This window comes from Chelonia mydas, chromosome 12 (genome assembly GCF_015237465.2).
Source record: "Chelonia mydas isolate rCheMyd1 chromosome 12, rCheMyd1.pri.v2, whole genome shotgun sequence".
Taxonomy (NCBI): Eukaryota; Metazoa; Chordata; order Testudines; family Cheloniidae; genus Chelonia; species Chelonia mydas.
In genome coordinates, this window is record NC_051252.2 from 33,106,986 (window position 1) to 33,132,214 (window position 25,229).

Here is a 25,229-nt window from a genome sequence, read left to right on the forward strand (position 1 = left end):
ACTGACTTTCCTAAGGTCTGTGGCAGAGCTGGGCCTTGAACCCACATCACCTGAATCCCAATCTAGTGTCTTAATTGCAGGCTGAGTCTTCACCTTTAGGCACTGGGAAAGCCCCCTGACTCAGGATTCACCCGCTCACCAATGCTAATATGTGCCGAAAGGGGCTCTGTGTAAGCCTCCAACTTTCCAGTTCTTCCTTCATAGGGCCTCTAATGCCATTAGCTTCAGGAGTTCTTCAGCTGGATGCTGCTGAGGCAGCAGCCTGAAATCCCAATCTGAACTTCCATGTTCTTTCAGCACTCAGCATGAGCCATCCCTGCTCTGACACAGCGTGCTGCATTTTGCAAGGGGCAGGAGACTCTGGGGCCAGTGGAAAATGAAAAAGCCCATTGTGTTCTGTTCAGCTCTTTATATTGAACACGGAAAGTGAAGATATGATTAGAAAACAGGGACCTGACATGCGAGGCCCTGCAGAGGGCAGATCCAGCAAAAATACATGGTTGAGAACTAGCAAAGTCATTGTGACAGACATGGCAATTTCCTGCAATCCCTTGAAAAAACTTAGTGAATTAAGTTTAAGTCTTTGGGGTCTGTTGTATTACAAATGCACAATTTATGTATTGTGGAATTGTATGTACCTTCTCTAGGGAAGAGACGAGACCAAAGCAAATCCTGGGAAGAGTGAGGAGTGTCAAAGGACTATTTTGAACAATGTGGCAGATAAGAATGAACTTTTGGGACAAAGAAAAAGTTAAGTGGGTTTCCTAAGAAGTACCTGGGTGAGAGAGGAATGCAAAATCCCTCCTCTGGTGGTGCAAAGACCCAACCTTCCGAAGCTGTGCCCTGAGGAGAGAAGCATTGTTTGCTGATTGCCAGTTACATGATGACAGGATCAAAGGCCCAAGCTGTATAAAGGAAAGAATGAACTATTCATGGTGGTTCTTGTTCTGAGCTTAAGCAGTTATGAACTTGTAACCACAGAAAAAGCCCTGTGAGGGGTTTGAAGGACTTATCACCTTCCAGAGCCCTGATTGGAGTTGGGGATAGTATCCGTGTAGGTTTTTTTATTGTTTCCATTAGTAATGTATTCACCTGAAGAATAAATGTGCTTGCTTAATAAAGTAGGGTTGCCAACATTGAATTTTAAAAAAATATGGGACTGTTTTCTTAGCACTCCTGTCCCACCCCTTCTCCTGATGTTGTTTATTATTATTAATAATAATTAGCAGTACTCACCTACTGAACGCTAGGGTATTGCAGCACTCAGCAACTCCCCATCTTGTTATAGAGAGAGGAGAAAATAAGGGAGTGTTGGCAGCCCTGCATGGCATCTGGAGAGACAGCAAAGCTGGCCACTAAACCATCTGGTTTGCTGGGTGTATGTGATACCGTTTACAGACCCAACACTAAGGCTAAAGGAGTGAAGGAACAGTATGGAGCCAAGAAGGCTCTGGCCCTCAGCAGCTGAAGAACATGCTCCAAATGGAGGACCTGCCAAAATGAGGACTCTGATAGTCCAGAAGGGGATGGGGGAGAGATGAGACTGAAGGAAAGCAGTCAGGCTGTAGCTTCTGGGCCTGAGACACCTACAGAGGAAGGGTCTGGAGGGTGGGTAAGGCCTGATCTCCTTTCTTCCCCCATCTTTTCCCTAACAAGGGGGAACAACAGGATGCTGAAAGTGAGCTCAGAAGCACCAGCTGATTGTCTGAGGGCTTGGCTACATTTGCATGTTATACCGCAATAAAGCCTCTTAGAGCTCTCTACCTTACTCCCCGTCCACACTGGCAAGGCATGGAGAGCACTCTAACGCTCTGGCTGGAGAGCTCCTGGTTCTCCACCTCCACGAGAGGATTAACAGCTGTTGCATGTTGGGTGAGACTCTGCAGCTCCAGTGTAAACGAGGAGTTACGTTACAGCGCTCTGATTGACCTCCGGAAATGTCTTTTGTCTTTGTTGTGAACTTGGGAGGAATGCAGAAGAGGCCCCTTCAAAGCTCCATTTGGAGTGCTGGCTGTTTATCTGGTCTGAGAAAAAAACAAACAGCTAATGTTTGCTTTGAGTGAGGTGAGAGGCAGGGGAAGGAGAGGGGTCTGAACTTACAAGACAGCGTGCTGACACACTCTCAGCACCCCAAAAACCCACTCTCTCTCCCCCCACGTACACACAACACACTCCACCCCACCCCCTCCCCATTTGAAAAGCACATTGCAGCCACTTGAGTGCTGGGATAGCTGCCCATAATGCACTGCTCCCAGTGCAGGTGCAAGTGCTGCAAATGTGGCCACGCCAGTGCGCTTTCAGCTCTCAGTGTGGACAGACTGGAGCATTTCCCTCATGCGCTCTCCGAAGGCTGGTTTAACCCAAAGTGCTCTACAGCTGCAAGTGTAGACAAGCCCTGAATGGTTGAGACTGTGTGAGTAAGAGAGAAGCAGAGTGCTGAGACCACACCCCAAACTGAAGAGAGAACAGAGGAGGCTGGTGTGGAGTATCACTTCAAAGGCTGAGACTCTCCTCACCTCTTTCCCCTGGGGGCTGGGATGGGGCCCAGTGGAGATGGAGCTTTCAGGTTCACCTACCTTTCCTTTATTTGACTGAGAGAACCTGGGAAGCACCAGGGGTACAATGAATTGTAACTCTGCTGCCAGGTCCTCAGACTGCCTGGCAAGGCCATCCCAAGACCCCAGGAGAATGAGCTGCAGCCTGCCCACAAGGTCTGCTGGTCGCCAAGTGAAATTTGCTACAGGGTATCACAGTGTAGGCAGGGAGCGATGCAGCTGGAAATACCCCTCTCTGAAGGGGGAGAGATGTGAGTCTGTGCCCAAGAGAGGTGACAGTCGAGAAACCAGAAGGCTAAGAGTTGGGTGCGTTTGATGGGCCATGGAGAGAGGGAGACAGTTGCAGTTACCTTGAACACTGACAATTATAAATGAGCAATTGCAACACAATTCTGATTTTAGATTCCTTTAGCATCCTTCATTTGGCCCTGGTTTCACAGGTTTCATTGCGACAAAATCAAATAAACAAAAACAATCAGTGTCGTGCATGTGACACCGGCTGCTACTGTTCGAGCATTTGAGAGAGGACTAGTTTGGCTGCAATACAGTATCTGAGTGTAGTAGGGTGTCTTAATTCAGTCTAGATGCATTTGTGATTGTTTAACAGAGACAGTTAAATAACTTGCAGTGCATATTTGATACATTTGGCCTTTCTTTCTGTTCACAAACTGCCTGTGAACAGACTTTGGCATTTCTGGCTGTACAAATTATTCACAGCTATGTGTGAAATTCTTTGAGTAATTTTTGATCTGCAGATTGTTCACAGACCATTCCTAGAAAACATCCACCTGTGTTAGTTATGTGATTTACATGATATTACTTCTGCTTCAAGATTTGCATGGCTTGTATAAATAACCAACAGAGGATGAAATGCAAATTTAAAACAGACTACACTATTTAAAGAATTTGCTTTTGGTAAATATTTGAGCTTAGTTTACTTTTGGCACATATTTGATTTATTATATTTTATAGAAGAAGGTGAAAACAAAAAGGTCATCTCCATGATCCAATTGATTTGAGAAGGGAGGACATAATTCCTGGAAAACAGAGACTTAAATTTACAAAGGGGGAAAGAAGTGGGATTACATGATGTAAAAGTAGTGGGGGAAATGGGCCTTGGAGGGTTCTCTGGATGAAAAGAACACTCCCAGCAATATGAAGCTATGAAAGAATAAGCTGTACGTTCCGGGCATGTTACAATCCTGCTAATGGCACTGGGCATGGTCTGGTTACTTGATTGCTTTCTACAGTGGAAGGATGGCCTGGCCTTCCACTGTTAATAGAATGTTATTTTGTTTCTAAAATATAATGTTGTGGTTCAGATCAGGATTTAGAAATTTTGAATAAGCCCGGAAGAGCAGCAACAAAAAAATCTTGCTCATCTTAGTCGTGTTAACAAGGCCTTCTCTCAAATCAATAGGACTAGTCATGTAGGTAAGGTGAGATGGATTTGGTCAATACTGCAGTATAGATTATATACGATTGTAGACCTAGCACTGGAAACCAGATGGAGTCCTTTTCTCGTTTGTGTTGACAGTGTGAAAAATATTTTTGTCAATTGTGTTTTTTTTAACGATATAAGCATTGTTAGGAAAGCTGAGCAGTCATATTTGCTTCAGTGTTTGTGCATTGATTATAAATAATTTCCTCCTCTGTTGAAGGCAATGATTTATAAATGCAAGATCATCATTCAAAACTAAATATAGAGTTCCACTAGCAAATGTTGCTTCTTTCAGCTAGAGTGAGCCATATATGGACAAAGTATGATACTGAGTAAAATCTAAAAGCATGGTCTGGGCTGCTTGTGGAAACATACATTCAGAGCGTAGCCAAAGCTATGTAGACCCACAAAATCCATAAATTTAAAAGAGAAAAGGTTAAAAAAACATGCACTGCGGAAAAATGACTTTAAAAAACATTTTCTGGCTTCCTCCCAAAGAATATGTAACCTTTGCTTTATTTTATTAACTATTTAGGACTTGACCCAGCGAAGGTTTATGGCTAACGGGGCTACTTGCAGAGTATAAAGTTAAATGCATACATATGTCTTTCCAGGATTGGGGTCCTATACTAGAATATAGAAACAGAGTCCGATACTCAGTTGCCTCAAAGCTTGACTCAGCCCAGCTGAGGAGGGGTAAAAGGGAAAATGTCTTTAAGCCACCTTTACAGAGTCCTGCACTTAGGACAGTAGAATCCCATGCACTGCTACAGGCTGGGAACCAACTGGCTAAGCGCCAGTTCTGCAGAAAAGGACCTAGGGATTACAGTGGACGAGAAGTGGGATATCAGTCAACAGTGTGTCCTTGTGGCCAAGAAGGCTAACGGCATATTAGGCTGCATTAGTAGGAGCACTGCCAGCAGATCAAGGGAAGTGATTATTCTCCTCTATTTGGCACTGGTGAGGCCACATCTGGAGTACTGCATCCAGTTTTGGGCCCCCCATTACAGAAAGGATGTGGAAAATTTGGAGAGAGGCCAGCAGAGGGCAATGAAAATGTTTAGGGGGCTGGGATACATGACTTATGAGGAGAGGCTGAGGGAACTGGGGTTATTTAGTCCTCAGAAGAGAAGAGTGAGGGGGGGGATTTGATAGCAGCCTTCAACCTGGGGCGGGGGGTTCGAAAGAGGATGGAGCTAGGCTGTTCTCATCGGTGGAAGAATACAGAACAAGGAGCAATGGTCTCAAGTTGCAGTGTGGGAGGAGCAATGGTCTCAAGTTGCAGTGTGGGAGGAGCGATGGTCTCAAGTTCCAGTGGGTTATTAGGAAAAACTATTTCACGAGGTGGGTGGTGAAGCACTGGAATGGGTTACCTAGGGAGGTGGTGGAATATCCATCCTTAGAGGTTTTTATGGCCTGGCTGGGCAAAGCCCTGTCTGGGATGATTTAGTTGGGGTTGGTTCTGCTAGATGACCTCCTGAGGTCTCTTCCAACCCTAATCTTCTGTGATTTACATCCCCAATTATCCAGAGCTTTTCATTGCTGGATCAGCCAGATGTAACTTAGACTGAGTCCTGCACTGTTTTTAAATTCCACCAGCACCCAGGAGGCTGTTTGGCAAGTTGTGGGTTGCTGGAGAACAGCAGCATTCCAGGCACAACTCCTAAACTGAGGGCTGCAAATGAGCATAGTGCTCAGCCAGCTATCCCAGCTCTATGCTACTCAGGAATCCCCAGATAACTGAAGCTACCAGGTGTCCAGCTTCTTTGTGTGTTGCAAAGCAATTATTCCACATAAAAAAACCTACAGTGCAATAGCACACTGATAGAAATTTTCAAGAGGAAAGAAACTCTTCAGGTAATCCTCATAGGTATGTCTCCAAGCACAATAGTTACTTAAAATTCTGGCCAAACATTTGCCAAATGTTCCTGGAATTCTTCGTCAGGGTCAAATCCTTCTGCTAGCTGGACCAGGGCTGAGTGGATGTGAAAAGAGAAGAACCAGACTGCACCATAGCAGCTCACACCTAAATACATACACACAATTCTTGGTTAGCATGTAAGAATGTAGCTAATAAATCCTATGGAAGGCAACTGCCCTTTAAAAAAATATGACTTCAGTATTTCCCACAAATAGCCTCAAATATTGTAACACTCTTGTAGCAATTTTCTCAAGTGCAGTACAATGCTGTAGTAGTTTTACACTGCAACAAGATGTTAAATATGAACTTCATTAGAAAGATGAATTCTGCTCTCATAGAAACTCTCCTCACAAGTCTAAAACAAACCCCCAACTGCACCTCTATAGACCTCTAAGTTACTTTCATAACAAAAAAAAAATTGTTTTAATTTTTTTGAGGAAAGGTTTGAGTCAGATCATATTGTCTGGATCTGTTAACTCATTCTCAATATTATCTTTTCCTCTCCCACAAACACCTACCCTCCAAAACTTAGCATGAAAGTTATATATTTTTCTAAATCACCATCCTGTACCTGACTTTTTAATGGAAGAAACAATATCCAGAGCCAAGACTAAATATTTTATTCACAATAGAGAGCAAAGTCTCTCCCGCACTGAAACTGAGGCTGTAGATTATTCTGGGCTGATAAAAAGATACAATGGTAGGAAAAGAACTTTCTTATAAAGAATACTGCTCTAAAACAATATCTCTCTGAGGGAGGAAACTCATCTGCATAATTACATATAGTCAATTCAGTTTTAGAAGCCTCTGGAGTATAAATATAACTTACTCAGGGGAACTGTTTTGCCAAAATAACTAACGAAAGTGTTTGAGCAACTTAGCGTTTTGATCATTAATAGGATTATTCAGAACCACAGTGGCAGATGACATCTTCCCATACAAATTAACTGCCTCATGACTGAGCGGATAGAAATTGGCAGATTCTAAGAGCCCAGTATGCCACCAAGTCAAAAACGAACAGGTGGATTTAATAATTGCAAAATTGCCAAGCTAATAGGTGACATGGTTTAACTGTGATCATCTTCACGAAATACGACGTTGCTCAGCAATGATCACTTTTAAAAATCCCAGTGGTGGTTTGACTGACATTTCTAATATTCCAGTACCATGCAGGAGTGTTTGACTAAGCATAATGAAGGACCATTATGATGTTATACACTTAGCTAGCAATCATCAGTTACGCTTTAAATTTAGGTGTCAATATTAAATCATCAAGAAGGATTGCCGCAGGTAACTCTATCCCAATCTCATCAATAATGCCTTGCCAAGTACAATCCTTTAGAGACTTAAAATTTACAGTGAGCCTAACATGCTTTTGTGGCCACATAATTATTTTTATTATGCTTTGTGGCAGTGTTGGCTGCCAAAAGAGGTTCTCCTAAAATCCCAGTGTGACAAAAATCAATTTTCAGATGCAAATTAGGGTACCATAGGTGACATTTTTCATACCCAATAAATTGCTTGTCTGTGGCTTTGAACTAATGGCCACATAAACAAGAGCGATTGGTGCCAAGGTATTGCATTATAATCTCTGTGAAGTTTTATGTGACTCATACTACACATTGAAAAGAGAAACACAAAAAGAGGGGGACACTTCTTGCAAGAATCCTTCTTCTTATCCTTTTTCTCCAGTTTTACATGATGTATCTCCCTTTTCCCAGCCCCTGACTCCCCACCTCTTCTGTCTCTCTCTCCCTATTAATTCCAGTTCTCTCAGTGATATCTTTCTACAGCAATTTTTGCTTCACTACAACAACCCCTCCCTCTCCTTCCTCCCCTGGGAAATCTGTCTGAAGAGTAGCCCTTACTAATTAGCTTGTTACATTCTGGAAACTCTGCTTCTACCATGGTTATGATCCTTGAAATGATGAGCAGTGACAGGAATTCATCCAAAGCTTCTCGAGTGCAGCTTCTGATGAGCCACCTACCTAGCCCAAGTAACTTTGATTTGAATTTCTAATATAAAGAGTACAGTTTAGCAATAAACTAGGAATTTGCAGTGTAGTTACAAGCAGAAAAGGGCGAGGACCAAAACTTCTGATCTAAACACCCTTAAATCTTGAAGTTGTTTGAAACCCAAACTTCGATCAGAATTTGGCCTCTGTCTTAATAATGGGTTAACCCAGACCTCTGGATCTCTAATTATGAGGCTGTTTTGTCCATTACAAACATGAAAGGTCAGTTTTTGATAACATTTCCCTTTTCTGACTCTCAAACACCACAAGTTAGATATTACGCCATAGGGATGATTAATAGTGCTGTGCAGCCATACCAATAACCTGTTTTGTTGTATTTATGTGCACTTGCGTGGTACAGTAGATGCACTTTAAAATGCCAATTCTAGAAATGTTAGGGTTCTAGTAGTAAGTATAGTGAATGTCACTGGAACTGGTAATATCTCTAAAAACAGAATGAACTTTTTAGGTGAAACATATGGAGTTTGACTTTGAATAAAGTGCTGGCAATTTTTGGACGCTTGTCCAAACCTTATCTGAATAATCCAACTCTGGTGAGCCTGATTATTTAGATGGGTCATCCTGGGAGGCCTCTGCTGATTGTGATGCAAATGAAAACAGGGTGAGAAGAAAATTCCTATGGTATGTGGACATTTTAACTCCCAGTCCTAGTCCTGAAATGAAATCTGTTTAACTAACCAACAAAACACATCATATTTACTTGGGCATTTTTCAGACCTCTTTAAAAAAGGTTCAAAGTTAAGTTCAAGTTTTGGATGGAGGCTCAGATCAGTCTTTATTTTATTTAAACTATTCCTTTTTTCCTCTCTACTTATTGGTTCAAATAATATCATTAGGAAAATATGATCAGGCTAAAATAACTAAGACGCCCACTCCTGCTATCTCGTTTGCCCATGCGGATCATGGGGCCTATGAATATGAAAATAAATTACCCACCTTTTGGAAAAGGAAGAGGCCATTTCTGTTTATCGTTCTGGTAAATGGTATTTTTTCATGTCATTGTTCTTTAGATATATATGTAGTGTGTTTTCCACTGCTGCTTGCAGCATTTACCTAGCTCTGTGGATCTGAAACGTCGGTACCTGCTATTAGGATCATAGAACAGAGAGCAAAGTTTTTGTATGTCAGAGTTGTCAGCACAGCAATGCAGCATAACAGGTTCCTGACACAGTGCAGGCACAGCTTACAAAACACATTTTTTAACTTTTGTTTGTGCCACTTGGTTGGCTGAATTGCATCGGTTTATTCCTTAGAAACAATAGTTTATTCTCATTGCCACAGCAATGCCTGGCAAGGCATAGCATATGGAATTCAGGGCAGCATGCCACTACAGACTCCACCCTGTACTTCTGGAAGGAGAAATTGTGATGGAAAGTATGAAAACTACTGTTCCAACTTCCAGTCCTTTTAAGGGCACCACAGCTGTTCCCCCATCCAGATATCTAATCTGTCCTTCTAACCACCTATATAGCCCCTATTAGGTAGTATCTTAGTACTTCCTCACCAAGAAACATGGCCCTTCAACTAGTGCAGAGACTTTGAAGGCAACTCCTTAATTCAAAGATTTAAATGGCAAGATTTTCTCACCGGGTTACAGCTCCTTTGTACTACTGGGGATCCAGTAGCAAATGCCCAGCAGAGAGTTCTCTTGGTAAAGGAGATTTGCCTGTTATTTGCACCATAGCTGGACCTTGTGCCTTTGTCCTCTTTTTCCAGCACTGGAGGTGGGATGGGACATGTCATAGGTCAATTTACCACCACATTCTTCTTTTCTGGAAGCAGCTTCAAGTTGCAAGGGGGGTCAAGGCTGTTCTGAAGACTCAAGGAACAAGAACTGGCTCCTGACACCTTCACCTTCTCTATTGTGCTGAGCAAATGTAGCCCATAGATCTCGATCATGGCTAAGTGCAGAAGATGAGAGATGACCTAGTCCATGTATCTGTTTTATAAAAATTGATAAAGTGGATATAAAATGCATACAGGACAGAGGTCAAAGAGGCTTTTGAGCCAGAAAATATATTCATTGATGGTACGTTAATGTACATTGGTATTATGCAGGCTCCCAAACAAGGGTTTAAGTAGGGATTTGATGAATAGGTAGTTCAGCTATCTTGACCATGTTGTGTGCTATTGGAAATTAGCAGCTATTTGCACAAGGAATTTCATTTGAAAACGGAGCAACACAGTTATGTAAACTCTTAGAAAAGTACATTTTTGGAAGACTTAGGACCCAGTGACTTTTTAGCATAGATTATTACATCCCATATGTTAAAAAAGTAAAGGTTTAGGAGTGCAAGAACTGATTCATTTAGACTAATAGGGGGTCTACAAGCAGCCACACATTACGTGACTTGTTCTGATAGTGTTGGCACTCATGATTACTAAAAGAAGACTGTTTCAGTTTTCGTGTAGTGATCAAGAAAGGTTCACCTAAGCAAGACTTCAAATGATTAGAACAAGACAGGTGCTAAACCCATCCCTTGGCTTATCCATGTGTTAGTAGCTGGAGTTCATTAACTTGTCAACACCCCTTCCTTTCTGAGAAGCATAGTGAAATGCAAAAGATGATGTGCAAATCAATATCAGAGTTCTTCTTTACTACTGTGTTGAATATGACACAAAGCAGGTTAAGAAGAGAAAAACATAAGGGTATTGTTAATATGCCATTCTTATAAGCATGTGAATCTCTCAGCTAATTCATAATAATTCTTATCCTCATCATTACTGAAGGGTAGACTTTTGGACTTGGGGGCTGTAGTCTGAGCTCTGAGACCCTCCCACCTTGCTGGATCCTAGAGCCCAGACTCCAGCCCAAGCCTGAACGTCTACACCACAATTGAACCGCCCCTTAGCCCAAGTCCCGTGAGCCTGAGTCAGCGGGCACGGTCCAGCCATGGGCTTTTAATTGCAGTGTAGACATACCCTAAAGAGCTCTAAAATCTGTACGCTTACTCAGGTTGTCTTTAAATTTGCTTTGCCTCCTGTGGATGCTGGGTAGGGTAAGTTAACTAAATTTACGGAAGAGACCTCTAAAATCTAGTGTTGTTTCCAAGTATGAGGATTTAAAATGACATCAGGTTTAATAATATCTTTAATAACTGGGGCAACAGTTTGAGTATAAAATTTATTTCATACAAGAGCTACATACCCTACAACATAATCTCACATGCTTTTCTTTAAAAAGAATTGCATGTCCTGCTAGCATTGCATGATGCCCTCATACAGATTCTCTTTGTGAAATACTGTACACTGCACAGATGAAGGATAATCCTTTTCACACATTTCAAGGTGTCAGAATCCTTTGACACCTAATTATTTAGGTGGATCAAGGCCGGGAAGACTGAGCGTTAATCCGGAAGGACCTACAAAACTAGGTAATTGGGCAACATGATAGCAGATGAAATTTGCCATAGATGAGTACAAGGTAAAGGTAATGCACGTTGGAAGGAACAATTTAAACTATTCATATACACTAATAGATCCTGAATTGCTTATTACCTTTCAAGAAAAAATGATCTAGGAGATGTTTGAACAGCCCAGTGAAGACATATGCTCAGTAAAGGGTGAATTCACTTCCTAAATCCTAATTTGGGCCCTAAATAAAATTAGCCTTATTTTCAAAATTGCTGAGCATGTATCTATTCATGGGGTACCACTTATTTGGCCCCCCAGAACCAAAGTATGTGAGCACCTTATAATCATTAGCATATTTATCCTTACAACCCCCCTGTGATACCACAACCCCCATTTTACAGATGGGAAACTGAGGCACAGAGAGACTTAGTGACTTGCCCTAGGTCGTACAGGAACCTTTGGTGGAGCAAAGAATTGAACTTGGCTCTCCCAAGTCCCAGCTTAGTGCACTAACCAATGGACCATCCTTCCTTTCCAAGCAAGCCACTGTAATGAGCAGGAATTATGTGGTGCTCAGCGCTTTTGAAAATCCCACCTCCTTTTAAATAGCATGGCTTATATGATTCCACTGACCAGAAACCCAATGTACCTTACCCTAGTTTAATTAATTTGCACAAAGCCTGCCTGCTTAGGGGTTGTACAGATGGTGACTATTTTGCTCTTGAAGGACACTCATTTAAAAGGCAACACATGTAAATTAGAAAAGAAATGTTTTTATGTAACCATGACTGTCGCATGTTAAGGACAATGGGTCAGATTTCACACATCAGTTAGAATTGTGTATGATGTTGTGCTAGCTGTGTTAAAATTACAATTACTATCAAACCTCTTGTTTCATGGTAACAGATCACTCAGCTACAGTCAGGAACTCGAGCTCAATTAGGTGCATACATTTAGGCTTCCATCTTCTGAGACATTCAGTGATGACCACTGTCAGGAACATGAAGCCAGATGACATGGTTCATTGATGTGTTCCAGTAGGGCAATTGTTTTATTCCTGATTGTTGATCGTGTCAGATCCACACTATGAATACCCTAAATTATACTTTATTTGCAATATGCAAGTAAGGGGGCCTTCTGGATTCTACATCTAATAAAGAATTGACTGGGATCCCATCCTCTAGAAAAAGCTGGTTATTCTCATCTGCATCTTCCATGTCTGTATGGGAAGATTCTTCCAAAGCGGATGAGATTTGACCCAAAATAGGTGGAACTAGCTCCAAACAACACTAACTTTTATTATAGGTACAGAAAAAGTTGGATTTGGAAGTTAAAATTGAATATAAATTAATGGTAATCTTGGATAAAATCAAGTGCTCTTGGTACAACAATGGCAGTAATTTGAGAGTTGGTTTTGTACATATGAATATTCACCATCTCTTACCTAAATTAGGATCCACATAAAAACGCTTGAATTCAGAAAAGTTACATGGCTCTTTTTGATAGTCTCTTTGAGAGCTTTCCATCTGTAGTCTAGTAAATGGATTATAAACAGAGTCATCCTAATTCTCCAGTATCTACGTTACCATTAGTGTGTCCTTGTTGCCAAGAAGGCTAACGGCATATTGGGCTGCTTTAGTAGGAACATTGCCAGCAGATCGAGGGAAGTGATTATTACCCTCTATTCGGCACTGGTGAGGCCACATCTGGAGTATTGCATCCAGTTTTGGGCCCCGCATTACAGAAAGGATGTGGACAATTTGGAGAGAGTCCAGCGGAGGGCAACGAAAATGTTTAGGGGGCTGGGATACATGACTTATGAGGAGAGGCTGAGGGAACTGGGGTTATTTAGTCCTCAGAAGAGAAGAGTGAGGGGGGATTTGATAGCAGCCTTCAACTACCTGAGGAGAGAGGGGTTTGAAAGAGGATGGAGCTAGGCTGTTCTCAGTGGTGGCAGAATACAGAACAAGGAGCAATGGTCTCAAGTTTAGAGACCTTAGAGGTTTTTATGGCCTGGCTGGGCAAAGCCCTGTCTGGGGATGATTTAGTTGGGGTTGGTCCTCCTTTGAGCAGGGGGTTGGACTAGATGACCTCCTGAGGTCTCTTCCAACCCTAATCTTCTATGATTACATCAGTGTGAGTCCTTTGCCTTCAGCTGAGTCATTGGTATAAAACAGATGTAAGGCAATGGAAAATCAGGTCCATTATTTTCATGTTTGAGTATCATTCTGACTGTAGTAGGAATCTGTACCCAGGGTACTTGTCAACACTCATCCTTGTTTGTATCTCACAACTGAATTAAGCTCTTAGGATCAAGCTGATAATGCCAGTTAATTAATTTGGACTGAGTAGAAGAAATAAGGACCAAATTGTGAAGCAGATTTATACGCTAACATTTCAGCTCTTTAGGCCCCAGTTCAAATCTGGCTTGGAAAAGGAGGAATTTGGCCTCAGCCTGGTTCTAACTGGGCATTTTGTCTTCATCACAGACCACCACTTCACTTGTTAGTACTGGCAGCCTCTGCTTAGGAAAAGCATAGAACTGTAATAGCAGGGGGAACTTAAACTCTTTAGAACGTCATTCCTATATCGTAAAGAGTACTGGAAAGTCTCCTGTCTCTGTGGCATGCTGTGCAGTCCACAGCAAATCTGTGAGATCTACCCTGCATTCTCACCCTGCAGTCTAATGCAGCACATTGTTACAGCACCGAGAAAGAGCCACCTTCCCTCTCCACTTTGTGCAATGCATTTTTTGGTGGAGGATAACTGGCAAATTTTGCACAAGAGTACCTAGTTAGCCATTACATGGGAGAAGGAAGCTTGGAAATCAGATCTGTGTGCCCCAAACTGTTTTCAGTTGAAAGAGCATATGAATTAGCATTGTATTTTAAAACAGGCCACACAAATTCCAAATTCAAAATGACAGAATTGGGAGATGGGATACTTCAAAGCTTGGAAATAGGGTACAAGGAGCCTGCTCCTCTGCTGCCTTGCCTATGTAGCTACTTGCACTGTGTAAAGTGGACTGGAAATGTTACTATTCTGATTGGGTAGCGTTTTACACACACTGTTGCACTGGCATGAAGACTGCACAAGGTACAGGACAACAGAATGAAGCCCTGCATCCATGATCTCTAGGTCGTTATCTGTATGAAGGCTATTCTGTGGCTTATGGCAGCAGTGTCATGAGCTGAGTCCAGTTCCCAGTGGATCTCATAAACAAATTTGAAAACCAGGGGTTAGAGGTGGAGGGATGTGAGCAAACAGCTCCTATTTATCTGCTAAAAGCCAAAGGAGAGTTCCCACTGGTATTTCTCTATCTGGCTTACAGAAAGGCTGCTCTGGAAGAGTTCCTCCCTTGGTCTTGGCTTATGAAGTCAGAATCCACCAGGATTTTTGAACTTTTGGGTTCCCAATACTGGCACTGGGGGAGTGGAGGTGACAAGGGGAGACAGAGAGAAGAAGGGTGAAGATAGGGAAGCTGGGGAGAGGCAAAGCAAAAAGGTATGTTCATGGGCAAAGGAAGCATGTGCCAAGGTGATTGACAGAGAAAAGTAGGCATTTTGGGGGGCAGAGGACATCAGTTTAGTGTGACCTTGGCTGCTGAATAATATTGAGTGACAGTGACCTTGAAGGATCAAAATGAAGGGGGTGTCACAGGTTCTGGGCAACTGAATCTGCATTCCTGGTCTGTGGTCCACCAAGGGCACCCTCTTTTGGCTCCAGCTCTTAGCCATCACCTCTTTTAGGTGGCGACCTGCAGCTCACTCCCTCCTGACTGTGTGTTTTAAGGCTGCACAGCTCCCTGCCTTACACTGCGATATCCCCAGCAAGCTAGTCTGCCTAATGGCCAGCACTTGCCCTTTGCTTTCGCTCTCTGAAAAGCCTATGACCAGTGTCTTGCCGCAATGATAAGTTACCACATGGCTCCTTCTAAGCAAGCACGTTTATTCTTAAAGTAAAAGCATTCCAGTGAAATCATATTAAAACAATCAAAGAATCTATATGCATGCTCAAATCTGAACAGAGGTCTCCTCCAACTACAAACTAGGTTATAGTCCTTCAAAACCCACAATTGGGTTTTTCCAGTGGTTACAAGTTCATCTATTTTAGTTCCAGAACCAGAATGAAAAATGGGCAGTCCAGCCACTATTTGGGCTTTTGATCTTGACCTTCTGTAGCAGGTAATCAGCAGGCAATGACTGTCTCCATGGCTTCAAAAGGCCGGGATTTTGCATAACCAGGGTTGAGGAATTTGCGTTAACCTCTCCCCAGGAATGCCCCAGGAAATCCATTTAACACATGTTGTCCCAAAAGTCCATACTTGTCTGGCACCTTTTTAAGGTAGTCTTTTGAACTCCCAGGTCTCACATCTATCACATCTCCCCCAAAGAGCGGTTAAATACAGTCCCAGCCCACAATAATACATATTACTTAATGCAATAAGGTATTGCAGGGAATTGCCATATCTGTCCCAGAAGGATATTAGAAGAGGGAGAAAAGACTGGGATTAAGGGTGGGAGGATTGTGGTGCTTTCACATGAAAAAGAAGAAGTGGGTGGGAAGAGGGAGATTCAGCTGAAGGAGTAGAGGCAGTGTTTATGGGGAGAGGGTAAGGAGAGGTGCAGAGTTTGGGGAAGGATGGCAAGGAGGATGGGGGTATTTGAGGGGACAATGGTGAGACCTAAGGATGTTTGTGAAGAGCTCAGGGGTTGGAGGGAAAGGGAAGGGAAGGTTGAGAGGCTCGTGGGGAGTGAGAGGAAAAACTGAAGATTTGTTGGGAGGGGAAGGCAGGCATGTTTGGGGAAAGAGGGATGTTGAGCCTTTTGGGGGATGGAGGGAAAAGAGGGTACTTGCACTGCTGGGGACCTGTGTGCACAGAGACATGTGATTGGGGCTGCACACACTAGATCCATTAAGCTATATACATGATTTTTACATACAGTATTTTTGCTTTAGGATACCGCGTAATTGCTTTTGCGCATCATAGTCATAATGGAATGAGTTCCATGGTGGATGAGCAACAAAGCACATACCTATCCAATGTGTTAGGGATCAGGGATAAAAAATGATGCTAGCTTCCCTGCAGCAAAGGGAGAGCTATTTTACAAGCCGTGCAGGACCACACATGCTATGAAAAAAGGAAATAGAACAGTATGCCAGGTAAGATGGTCTTTCAGATAGAAAAGAGTTTTCTGTATTGGGAATTGTCTCTATTCCCCATGGATGGAACACCAGAGAAACTTGCCCATGGCCGCTATTACAACTCCCGTGCAGTTTGTGAACCTATTGGACATATCTGTATGCTACTTCCCTGACCTGTCTCTCCCCCCAACCCCCCACAGTTCTCCCATGGAAAGAGGTTGCTCCCTGGTGTACAAGAACCTGAGGAGTTCTCCGTGCAACACCCTCTTTTTCCAAAGTGAAAATGGGGGGATTTACAATGTGAGTGGTTCCCTGTAGCTAAGCAGAAGCTGCAGGATTTAGTCCTTAGAATGTATTCAGAGAAGAAGGATGGCTCAGTGGATGGGGTGTGCAGGTTTAAAGACCCTAGTTCAATGCCTTGCTCTGACACATTGCTTCCTGTGTGACCCTGGACAAATCACTTAGAGCCAAATCATTAAAAGTATTTAGGCACCTTAAGATGCACCAAGGGACCTTAGAAATTAATGGAAAATATTTAGATATTACACATTTTAAAACTCCTCTATTGTGCAAGGGCCTTTTATTCTTTTAACAGTGGGGTAGATTTTTGTAAAGAATTATTAACAGAAAATGGGGGTTTTGGTGTACATTTCCCAAGTGTGGCCTGGACAATTTCCTCAGAATGTTTCAGATCTCCTTCGAAGGTAGGATGTTTTCCTTACATATGCCTGTGACTCTCCCAAACTTCATCAAAGGCAGCCCATCTTAAATATCAAACAGACTGAAAGGCGGCTGGGATCGGGGGGAACAGCCTTTCCAGCTACACTATTGAAATCAGTGCCTCTTGTGAATATTACAAAAACTAAAACACAGACTGCTGGCTCAAAACCACCATCATTATTTCAAAATGCACAAAAATGAAATAGGAAGTGAATGAGCCCCCTCCTCCCTACACTTCCCACTGTCTCCGATTTAGCCTCTGGCATTTTCCTTTGAGATTATAGGCAGCTGGGAGTAGAATATATATACTCACTTATATCAGCAGTTTCAGATTTCAGACATGACATAATTTAAACTCTTACCCATCAATACACCTATTAAAGATCTGATTTTATAAATCTCCCAAACTATGACACTACCTTCATACCTGAAGTGACTTGGGCAAACCTAGGGAAATCTACACACAGGTCTGAAAAATAATTGCAGAAACTTAGAAAAGCAGATGGTTCTAAAAGACAAATTTACATTTTCTGTTCAGCTCTGTTGAAATAGGTAACTGAAAATATAAAGAAAGATAACTGAGTAATTTAGAAGAGTAATTTTCTCAACAACTGGTACCTGAGATCTCCCTGATACTGTTTAGAAAGGCTGAAAGTCTGTCCCCTCTATCAAAATGGTTGAGAAACATTGATTTAGAAGATGATGCATGAGGAGAGTTCTCCTGAAATGCATTCAGTGTCACTTTTCACCATCATGGAGGGAGTTCCAATGGAGAAGGAATAATCCTTTATTAGTAATTTTTGCGTTTCAGGAAAAAAGTTTAGTCAAACAGCCCCATCTGATGATAAGAAAGTGGGCAAACAAATCACTATATGCACATTTTCTAGGGCTACTTACAGATCCAAACACTTCAGTTTGAAAAACCCCACAATCTTTTGATACCATGGTAAAGAGAAACTGTGCGGGAGAAAAATCTCCATTGTATTAGGCACAGTACCTTCATGATCTGTGCATTGTTATGTTTTATTGCATTAGGGCAGTGAGTATAAAGAAAATTAGTCTGTTTATTTACAATATGGTTGAACACACTGAGGATTTCAAGGTTTTGGGGCATCTTTAGTGGCACTGTATTATCCATGATTTCAGACCAATACTCTCTATTGAGGTGAGTTCTCCTGCCTTCTGCTATAAAAGCAACTTGTTTCTTTCTGCTTCATGCCAGTGGAGATTTTTTTTCCACAGTGATGAGTAATGCGAGTTAGTAATGTGTCCAGGTGAAACTTGAGACATAAGGTCAAAACAGTAGTTTCCCAAAGCCCATATTTTGCAATGTTATCTGACATGTGCAGTCAGCCAGAGCCTAATTAGTTGTTTATCCATGAAGGGATACCTCATTATATTTAATGAGCAGTGTGCAGCCAATGTGAGCATTCCTGCTAGAGGGGTGATTCAATATGGTTCAAATGAAAATACACCCACTACAGTAAATAATGATGGGAAAAGTCTAGAATGTTAATTTAAAGTAACATTTCTTTGTCATTTCTGGATTAGTCCCAGAATAAGTAACTCCCATGGTTAATGAGTGCGGAAAGAGAAAGCTAATGGCATTCAGTCATTATCAGTTTTGACTTAGAAATACCTTTTGCTGACATAGAATACGGTGAGCTTTCAGATACATTAAAGTTACACTTGAATGTAGACAGAGGATTTTTTTACATCATGCCTCACAATGCATAAGTCCAAGATAATCATAGAGCAAATAATTCTACAATGCAGAAATGAAATGGTTTTCTCTGGAATAGTCTTGGGTATTCATATATACAGCTTAAAAATAGGAAGATGTACTTTTGGCTATTTTTAATGCATTTATAAAATAATTATTTACAAGGGTACTAAAATATAGAATTGTAATAATGTAAAACAAAATGTATGTTACCCGTCAAGAAGGCTAAAAAATCCAATACCCCATAAAAAAAATGATAGCCGCTCATTAAATAAACAGTTAGTAAATCTGCAGTCAGAGATGTCATGAATTGGTGAGAAGTCAATGAATCGATCAACTTGTGTAATCTGAAGATCTGTCTGTCTATGTATGTAACAATTATAATAGTAAAAAACACCCACGCAATTAAATCCACTTTTCCGCTAACAATTTCCAGATGCTGCCCCATTGTGCATACTTCAGAAACTTTTAATCTCATATGTTCAAAGATAGATGATTCTCCCTAGTATACTGAATTCTAGTTAGATTTAAGCTTTTAAAGTATACAATACAATTTGTATGGTGGGATTTACAGGGAATGAAGAGAGAGACTATTCAGAAGTAGGTGTCTGTGTATCACTGGCCTCTAAAATTCTTAATTTTATTAATTGATCTAATGATTTATTTAAACAGCTGTTCTTAAACTTACTTATGAAGAGCTCATGAATACAGTTGGGTCTTTCCAGAGTATTAATAATAAATGCCAGTGTTTTGATGCTTTGGCAAACATTTAGAAAATTTACTTTCAATACTGTTGATGGTAACCACCAGGTAGTGATGATTATTATAATAATCTGCACTTACAGCACATAACACACATTAAATAAATCAAACACCCTCTCTGAAATACAGTAGATAAGGGATAGATATAGAGAAGACTATATCTCCCAACACTGATATGCAGCCACCTCCAGCTGCTCTTTTACATCACACAGCCATGTTACACAACAGTGGGAGTGAAAGAGAATGCCATATTAAATTGCAATTTCCGGGAGGGGGTCAGGTTGCTTGCATTAAAAAGTAAATTAACTCTGTTTGTTTTTTTGTGATGGAAACTGCTATTGACCCCGTCTTACACCATCAAACCTAATTTATAAAAAACAACTAAATGACAAGAAACACAACTGCTTTCCTGGTCACCTATAATGGGTTACAGATTGCCACTCCAGTGATATTTCCAACCCTTATTGTGACAAATTGATGAGTGTTCGCACATCTAACTTATTCCCCTGACAAGTTCTAATGAAGTTTTCTCTGCCAAGAGTAATGGTGCCTGTTACTGGAAAGTGGCTTGGCTATTTATTCAAATTTTCAAGAGGTATTAAGTCCTCAAAGAGACTCGTACCACAGGGTGGTGCTGGTGAGGAAGCTGAATTGAGAATTCTCAAGGGAACTAGGGAAATCTGAACCTGTGTAACATCCTAGATTACGTAGACTTGACCTCTATCAACTCAAGGTCATTGCAGTTATTTAGATTAGTCTTTTTTTTTTTTTTTTAGCACATGCCTAAATATTAGAAAAATGAACCTCGTCCGGGCTTGATGCTTGTGTAATGTGACTAGGAAATTAAATTAAATTCAATTACTGGTATTGTATCTAAAAATGGCACTCAGTAAAGTGAAAGGCCTGATGCAAAGCCTGTGGTGAAGTGGTGAGTCAGATAGTCAAGTGAGAGTTGGATGCCGGCCCGATTCTCCGTTGTCTAGGGAGACAGTAGCTGAATCCTTGTAAGTGCTGAGGCAAAATATTTCTGTCAAAAAGTTAAAATTAAATAATGCTCATTCCACTTCCTATTCCCTTGTTTATTGAAAAGGAGAAACATCATAAAGAAAAACATTGTAACACAATTTCCACGCAAAGTATAAATGGATTTAAGATTCCCATCTTTTAAATAGGATGGCAGATCTGAGATTGAACTCTTTCAACAGCTACCTGTGATTAACTCCTTTGTACTAATATTGTGGGAATCTTTCCGTTACCTTTATTAAGTTTAATTGGATTGCTAGAGCTGCCTGGCCCAATCCTAGCCATGCATTCTGCACAAACAGCATGAAGAAAGCTTGAGTCCCATTGTTTAATTTGTAACTACTCACCAGTTATCAGTGGCAGAGTTTTGCTTCTATAATTTCTGTAACAAAATCCTATTGCTGAGACAACTTTTCGGGGGGGGGGGGGGCACAGCCTTCTAAGATATGCTAATATTGTAATACAATAATAATATTAAAGTGATATTGAGACAGTAGCTTACAACATTATCAAAAGGTATAACCTGTGCCATTTGAAATGATTTCATAATCTTTGCACCGTGCTCCAAGAAATGAAAAAGGTGCACCCAGCTACTGTGATTACATATACAAACTACAGGCCTGATTGAGTATGCATTGAAGTCAATGCAAATCTTTTCTGTGACTTCATTAGGTCAGGCTGTGGGTAAGCATAGAATTCCCAAATCCTCGCTTCTCTGTTGGTCACCATTAACAAGTCAGCATTTGCCAACTGCTACTGCACAGTGTTAGCTGACATACCATAATTTCCCCTTTTACTTAGAAAAGGAAGTAATGTGGTAACTGTGCAATATATATATATTGGTAAATGTTGATGTCTTAATGGCGGCCAGTCCAGAATTCTTCTGCTTCCCTTTTCTTTTTCCAATTTTGTTTATGTGAACTTGATAGTGACGTATATAGGCTACTAGCTTAATTAGTCATATCTGTGTGGTGGGTGAAATGTACCTCTGTGCAGAGGGGCAAGCATCCCTTTAATTTCAGTAGGTGACAAGAAAGAGAATAGTCACCACTAAAAAGTCAACAATCAGATGTAAGTGTTACACAGTCATCTGTACAGGAATGAAATTTACTTTATATGAGTATTCAGACATCTCTGACTGAACTACCAAAGCCCCATCCCACCCTGCACTGGACTCATTGTAAAACCCTGGAAGAATTCTTTATTGTTCCAATATCTTGTTCATAATGCAGAGGGAAGGTCTTCTAGTCTTTCTACCTCCTTTGACACCTCCAACACTTTGTGATAATGAATGTGGACTGAGGTAGTGACCAGTTGCATAACCTTTGGCTTTTTGCAAGTGGGGAACAATCCGGAAAAAGATTAATGATGATTGATTGTGGGAAAATGTATGAATTAATTGTTCATGACTCAAGTCTTCCAGTACTAATGGAAATGGGTTCCAGATAGAGCTAGTCCTAATTTGTATTGGCAGCAAAAATAGACACAAGACACTGTGATACAGCAGTACATATGGAAATCTGGTACTAGCTATTGCCTGGCTATTGCTGAACGTTGATCATGCCTTTGAGTGGTGTGCATCCGGAAATGCCTCCCACTGAACTGAACACAGGGATCCATACTACGGGCAGGAATCAATTTCTGTGGCCTTGTTCATTTGCAAAGGCATTTTGGGAGATTATTCTTCAATATAATGTAGCACTTCATGAGCTCAGAGGGGTTTGTGAGACTAGGAGTCAGCATGGATCAAAGTCGTCATCACTGTAGTTCTATTTGTGCTAAGCTGAGTAAAGGAACCTTTTCATTTTGGACATATCAACGTTCATTCCTTGCCACGCTCCTCAACCACGTCACATAGACACATGGCAGCCTAAGCTCCTGCCTGTATTTACAGCAGAAGTGAATTTGAAAGCTTACTGTATTGTACATTTGCCTTTCGGTAGAATTCAGCTTTTTTTATTTTGACACTTTCAATGTTTTTGTCTTCAACTTTCTCATGAATTCATTTGGGAGAGAAATGGAAAGACAAAACAAAAACATGGACCCAAGTGTCTTGCAGATTGAAAGACTAAAGAGAGGTGGCAATGTGCATGGGATGGAGGGGAAAATATTATTAGGGTGGGCCTCAAAGTAATGAAGGCTGAAAACGGATTTTCTTGATAGTTCTTCCTCCTCTTTGACTTCAGCAGGATTGGAATTGACTGTTGCAGGCCTGAGTTTCCCCTGCTTTCTGTTCATTGTCCACTTTGAAAACTCATACTAAAACCAATTGAGGCAACAGTTTTCAGTTACTGCAGACTGTCTATTAGCCGGAGGCACTAGCAAGATAGCGGCAAGAACAGCCCGTGGTTGTTTCCTGACACAAACAAATCGTGCCTTTTAGAAAGCTCATTTACAGAATTACAAAGGTGTTGCATCAACCACCATTGAAATGCATCCACCTCTGGGATATAATGCAGCAGCTATTGTAACAACACCCATACACAGCAGTTTGGGTCCAGAAGAGAGGGAGAATGTAGAATGTAATTACCCCTGCTGAAATTTACCTAGATTCTCCCATGGATATAGCTACTGTGATCACGCAAAACTGTCATGAGATCTTTAATGACCATAAATGATCAAAACCTACCTCACTTTCACAACTGATCCCCCCAACCAACATCTTAAATACATGGAAATTGCTTAGCACCAGGTTTTGAGGATTGATTCTACCTGACTCGGATGGAAATGTGATACTGGTAGAATTAACCAACACCACTTCCACCAGTATGTTTGTTTACCTGCAGGTCTCCTACCCAAGCACTTAGCTGGCCAGATCTCATTTGGTTTTTAAGATTCAACAGGTTCATCAGATGGGAAGGTAGTGCAGTCGGAGGCGGAGATTTATAGAGCTACTGTGGTTGCTTTCAAGCTAGGCCATTTTTTCTACTTAGGCTGAAAGTTAGGTTACAGGAATGCAAGATGAACAGTGCATGCATAAATCATTATTGGCATCATCATAAATGGAATGATCCTGAAGATCAGACTGAATAGTTTAAAGATAATCTTCATTAATCACAAAACTGGTTCAAGTCTTGAACTAACAATACTCTTCCTGCTAATGAGGCTTGAGAGGATGTATTGGCAAGGTCCTGGCACCTGGAATTTTCTAGTCAGAAATTAAGATCTATGCAATGGGGATAATAAATTCATACTGTCCTGGAGGTCTTGGATAATTACTTCCCTCTTTTTTTTTTTTTTAGGAAATCTTTAAGATTGAAGATGGCAGTCTTGGAATTCTAAGACAAAAAAGGGCCATTGTGGCAACAGCAATATTAATTCCAGAAAATCAGAGACCACCATTCCCCAGAGTCGTGGGCAGGGTAAGTCTTGACAAAACAGAGCATCAAATTGCGATATTAAGTAATTCATCCATTTCTCTTCGGTTTTTCTGTAGCATCGATCACAGTGGTAGATATATGCTGGACAAAATTAAAGAGCATGGAAGCCAGACAGAAAGAGGTGATTTCTCTCTTTCCTTTTGGGACAGAGGAGCATGATTTTGATGCGTGTTGGATTTTTCCTTGAACGGGATCAGTTCTGATAAAACGAGTTTATCAGAGCGGTATGTTTTTAACCTCGGCACAAACTTCACAGTAACAGTCACCTAACAAATGTGCTTGTCCAGTATTGATGTCCACATGACAAGTCATGAAGTTCTATTTCAGATCAGTACATTCCCTCAGGAGTATAGGATGGGATATCTGGTGTCTGATTTTGTTTTTAATTGTGGCTATAGCACCCAAAAACTGACATGCATACAAGGCTTTGGACTCCTTTAATCAATCTACAGTACCCAAAGACCATGTGTAGCTGGTGGCTTATTTGTATAGATCTGTCAAAACAAGACCCTCTTTTGTGTATCTCTGTAGACACACACACACTCACACTCGCACCCCTGCAGTTCTTATGCATAGATTTTCTGAACTGCACACATATAACTTGCATATCCATTTGGCAATATTGCTCATACAGCAACAATAATTGAACATACAAATGAGTCATTTAGGCATCATTTGTTGTAACCGCCTGGACATATTTTGCACATGGGCATTTCTCAAATATGGGCTTGTAACTGGGTCGGCACTCACCTCTCATGAGCGCCCCCTTCTGGTCTGGTGTGTCTGTGTTCTTTCAGTTCTGGTGACCCCTTTTGGTGGTTCTTAGGCAGTTTTTTCAATGACTCAGCCCTCCGGCTGAGTCACACACATTGTCTTCATGTTAACCAGAACAGACTCCTTCTGGGGTATATAGTCAGTGTCTCTCTAGCCCTCCCTGGGCTTTGATTTTTAAGTAGTCCAGCCCTTGTATGGGGCCATATCCCCAGGCATTCCTCCCTGGAGATACTATCTTCCTGCAGCCCTCCCCAGGCTTAGTCCTTAGTGAGTCCCCGCAGCCAGCCAGGAGCTCCCTCAATACTCCCCCGGTCCCTGCTAGCAAACTGTCTTTGGCTCAATCTTAGCAGCCAGCCAGAAGCCTCTTGCTCCCTTGGTCCCTGCCAGCAGACTGT

The 25,229-nt window shown here is 41.4% G+C and overlaps 1 protein-coding gene across 4 annotated transcripts in view; it reads left to right on the forward strand.

The window, feature by feature from the left end:
• The window catches only part of CDH13 (cadherin 13), a 761,603-nt gene that overhangs the window by 269,789 nt on the left and 466,585 nt on the right, over window positions 1-25,229 (forward strand). For all 4 annotated transcript variants that reach the window (XM_007059271.4, XM_027821724.3, XM_043526212.1 and 1 more), the window contains one exon: window positions 23,923-24,042. In XM_007059271.4, the coding sequence (XP_007059333.2) occupies window positions 23,923-24,042 (120 nt within the window). The remainder of the gene's footprint in view (window positions 1-23,922; window positions 24,043-25,229) is intronic.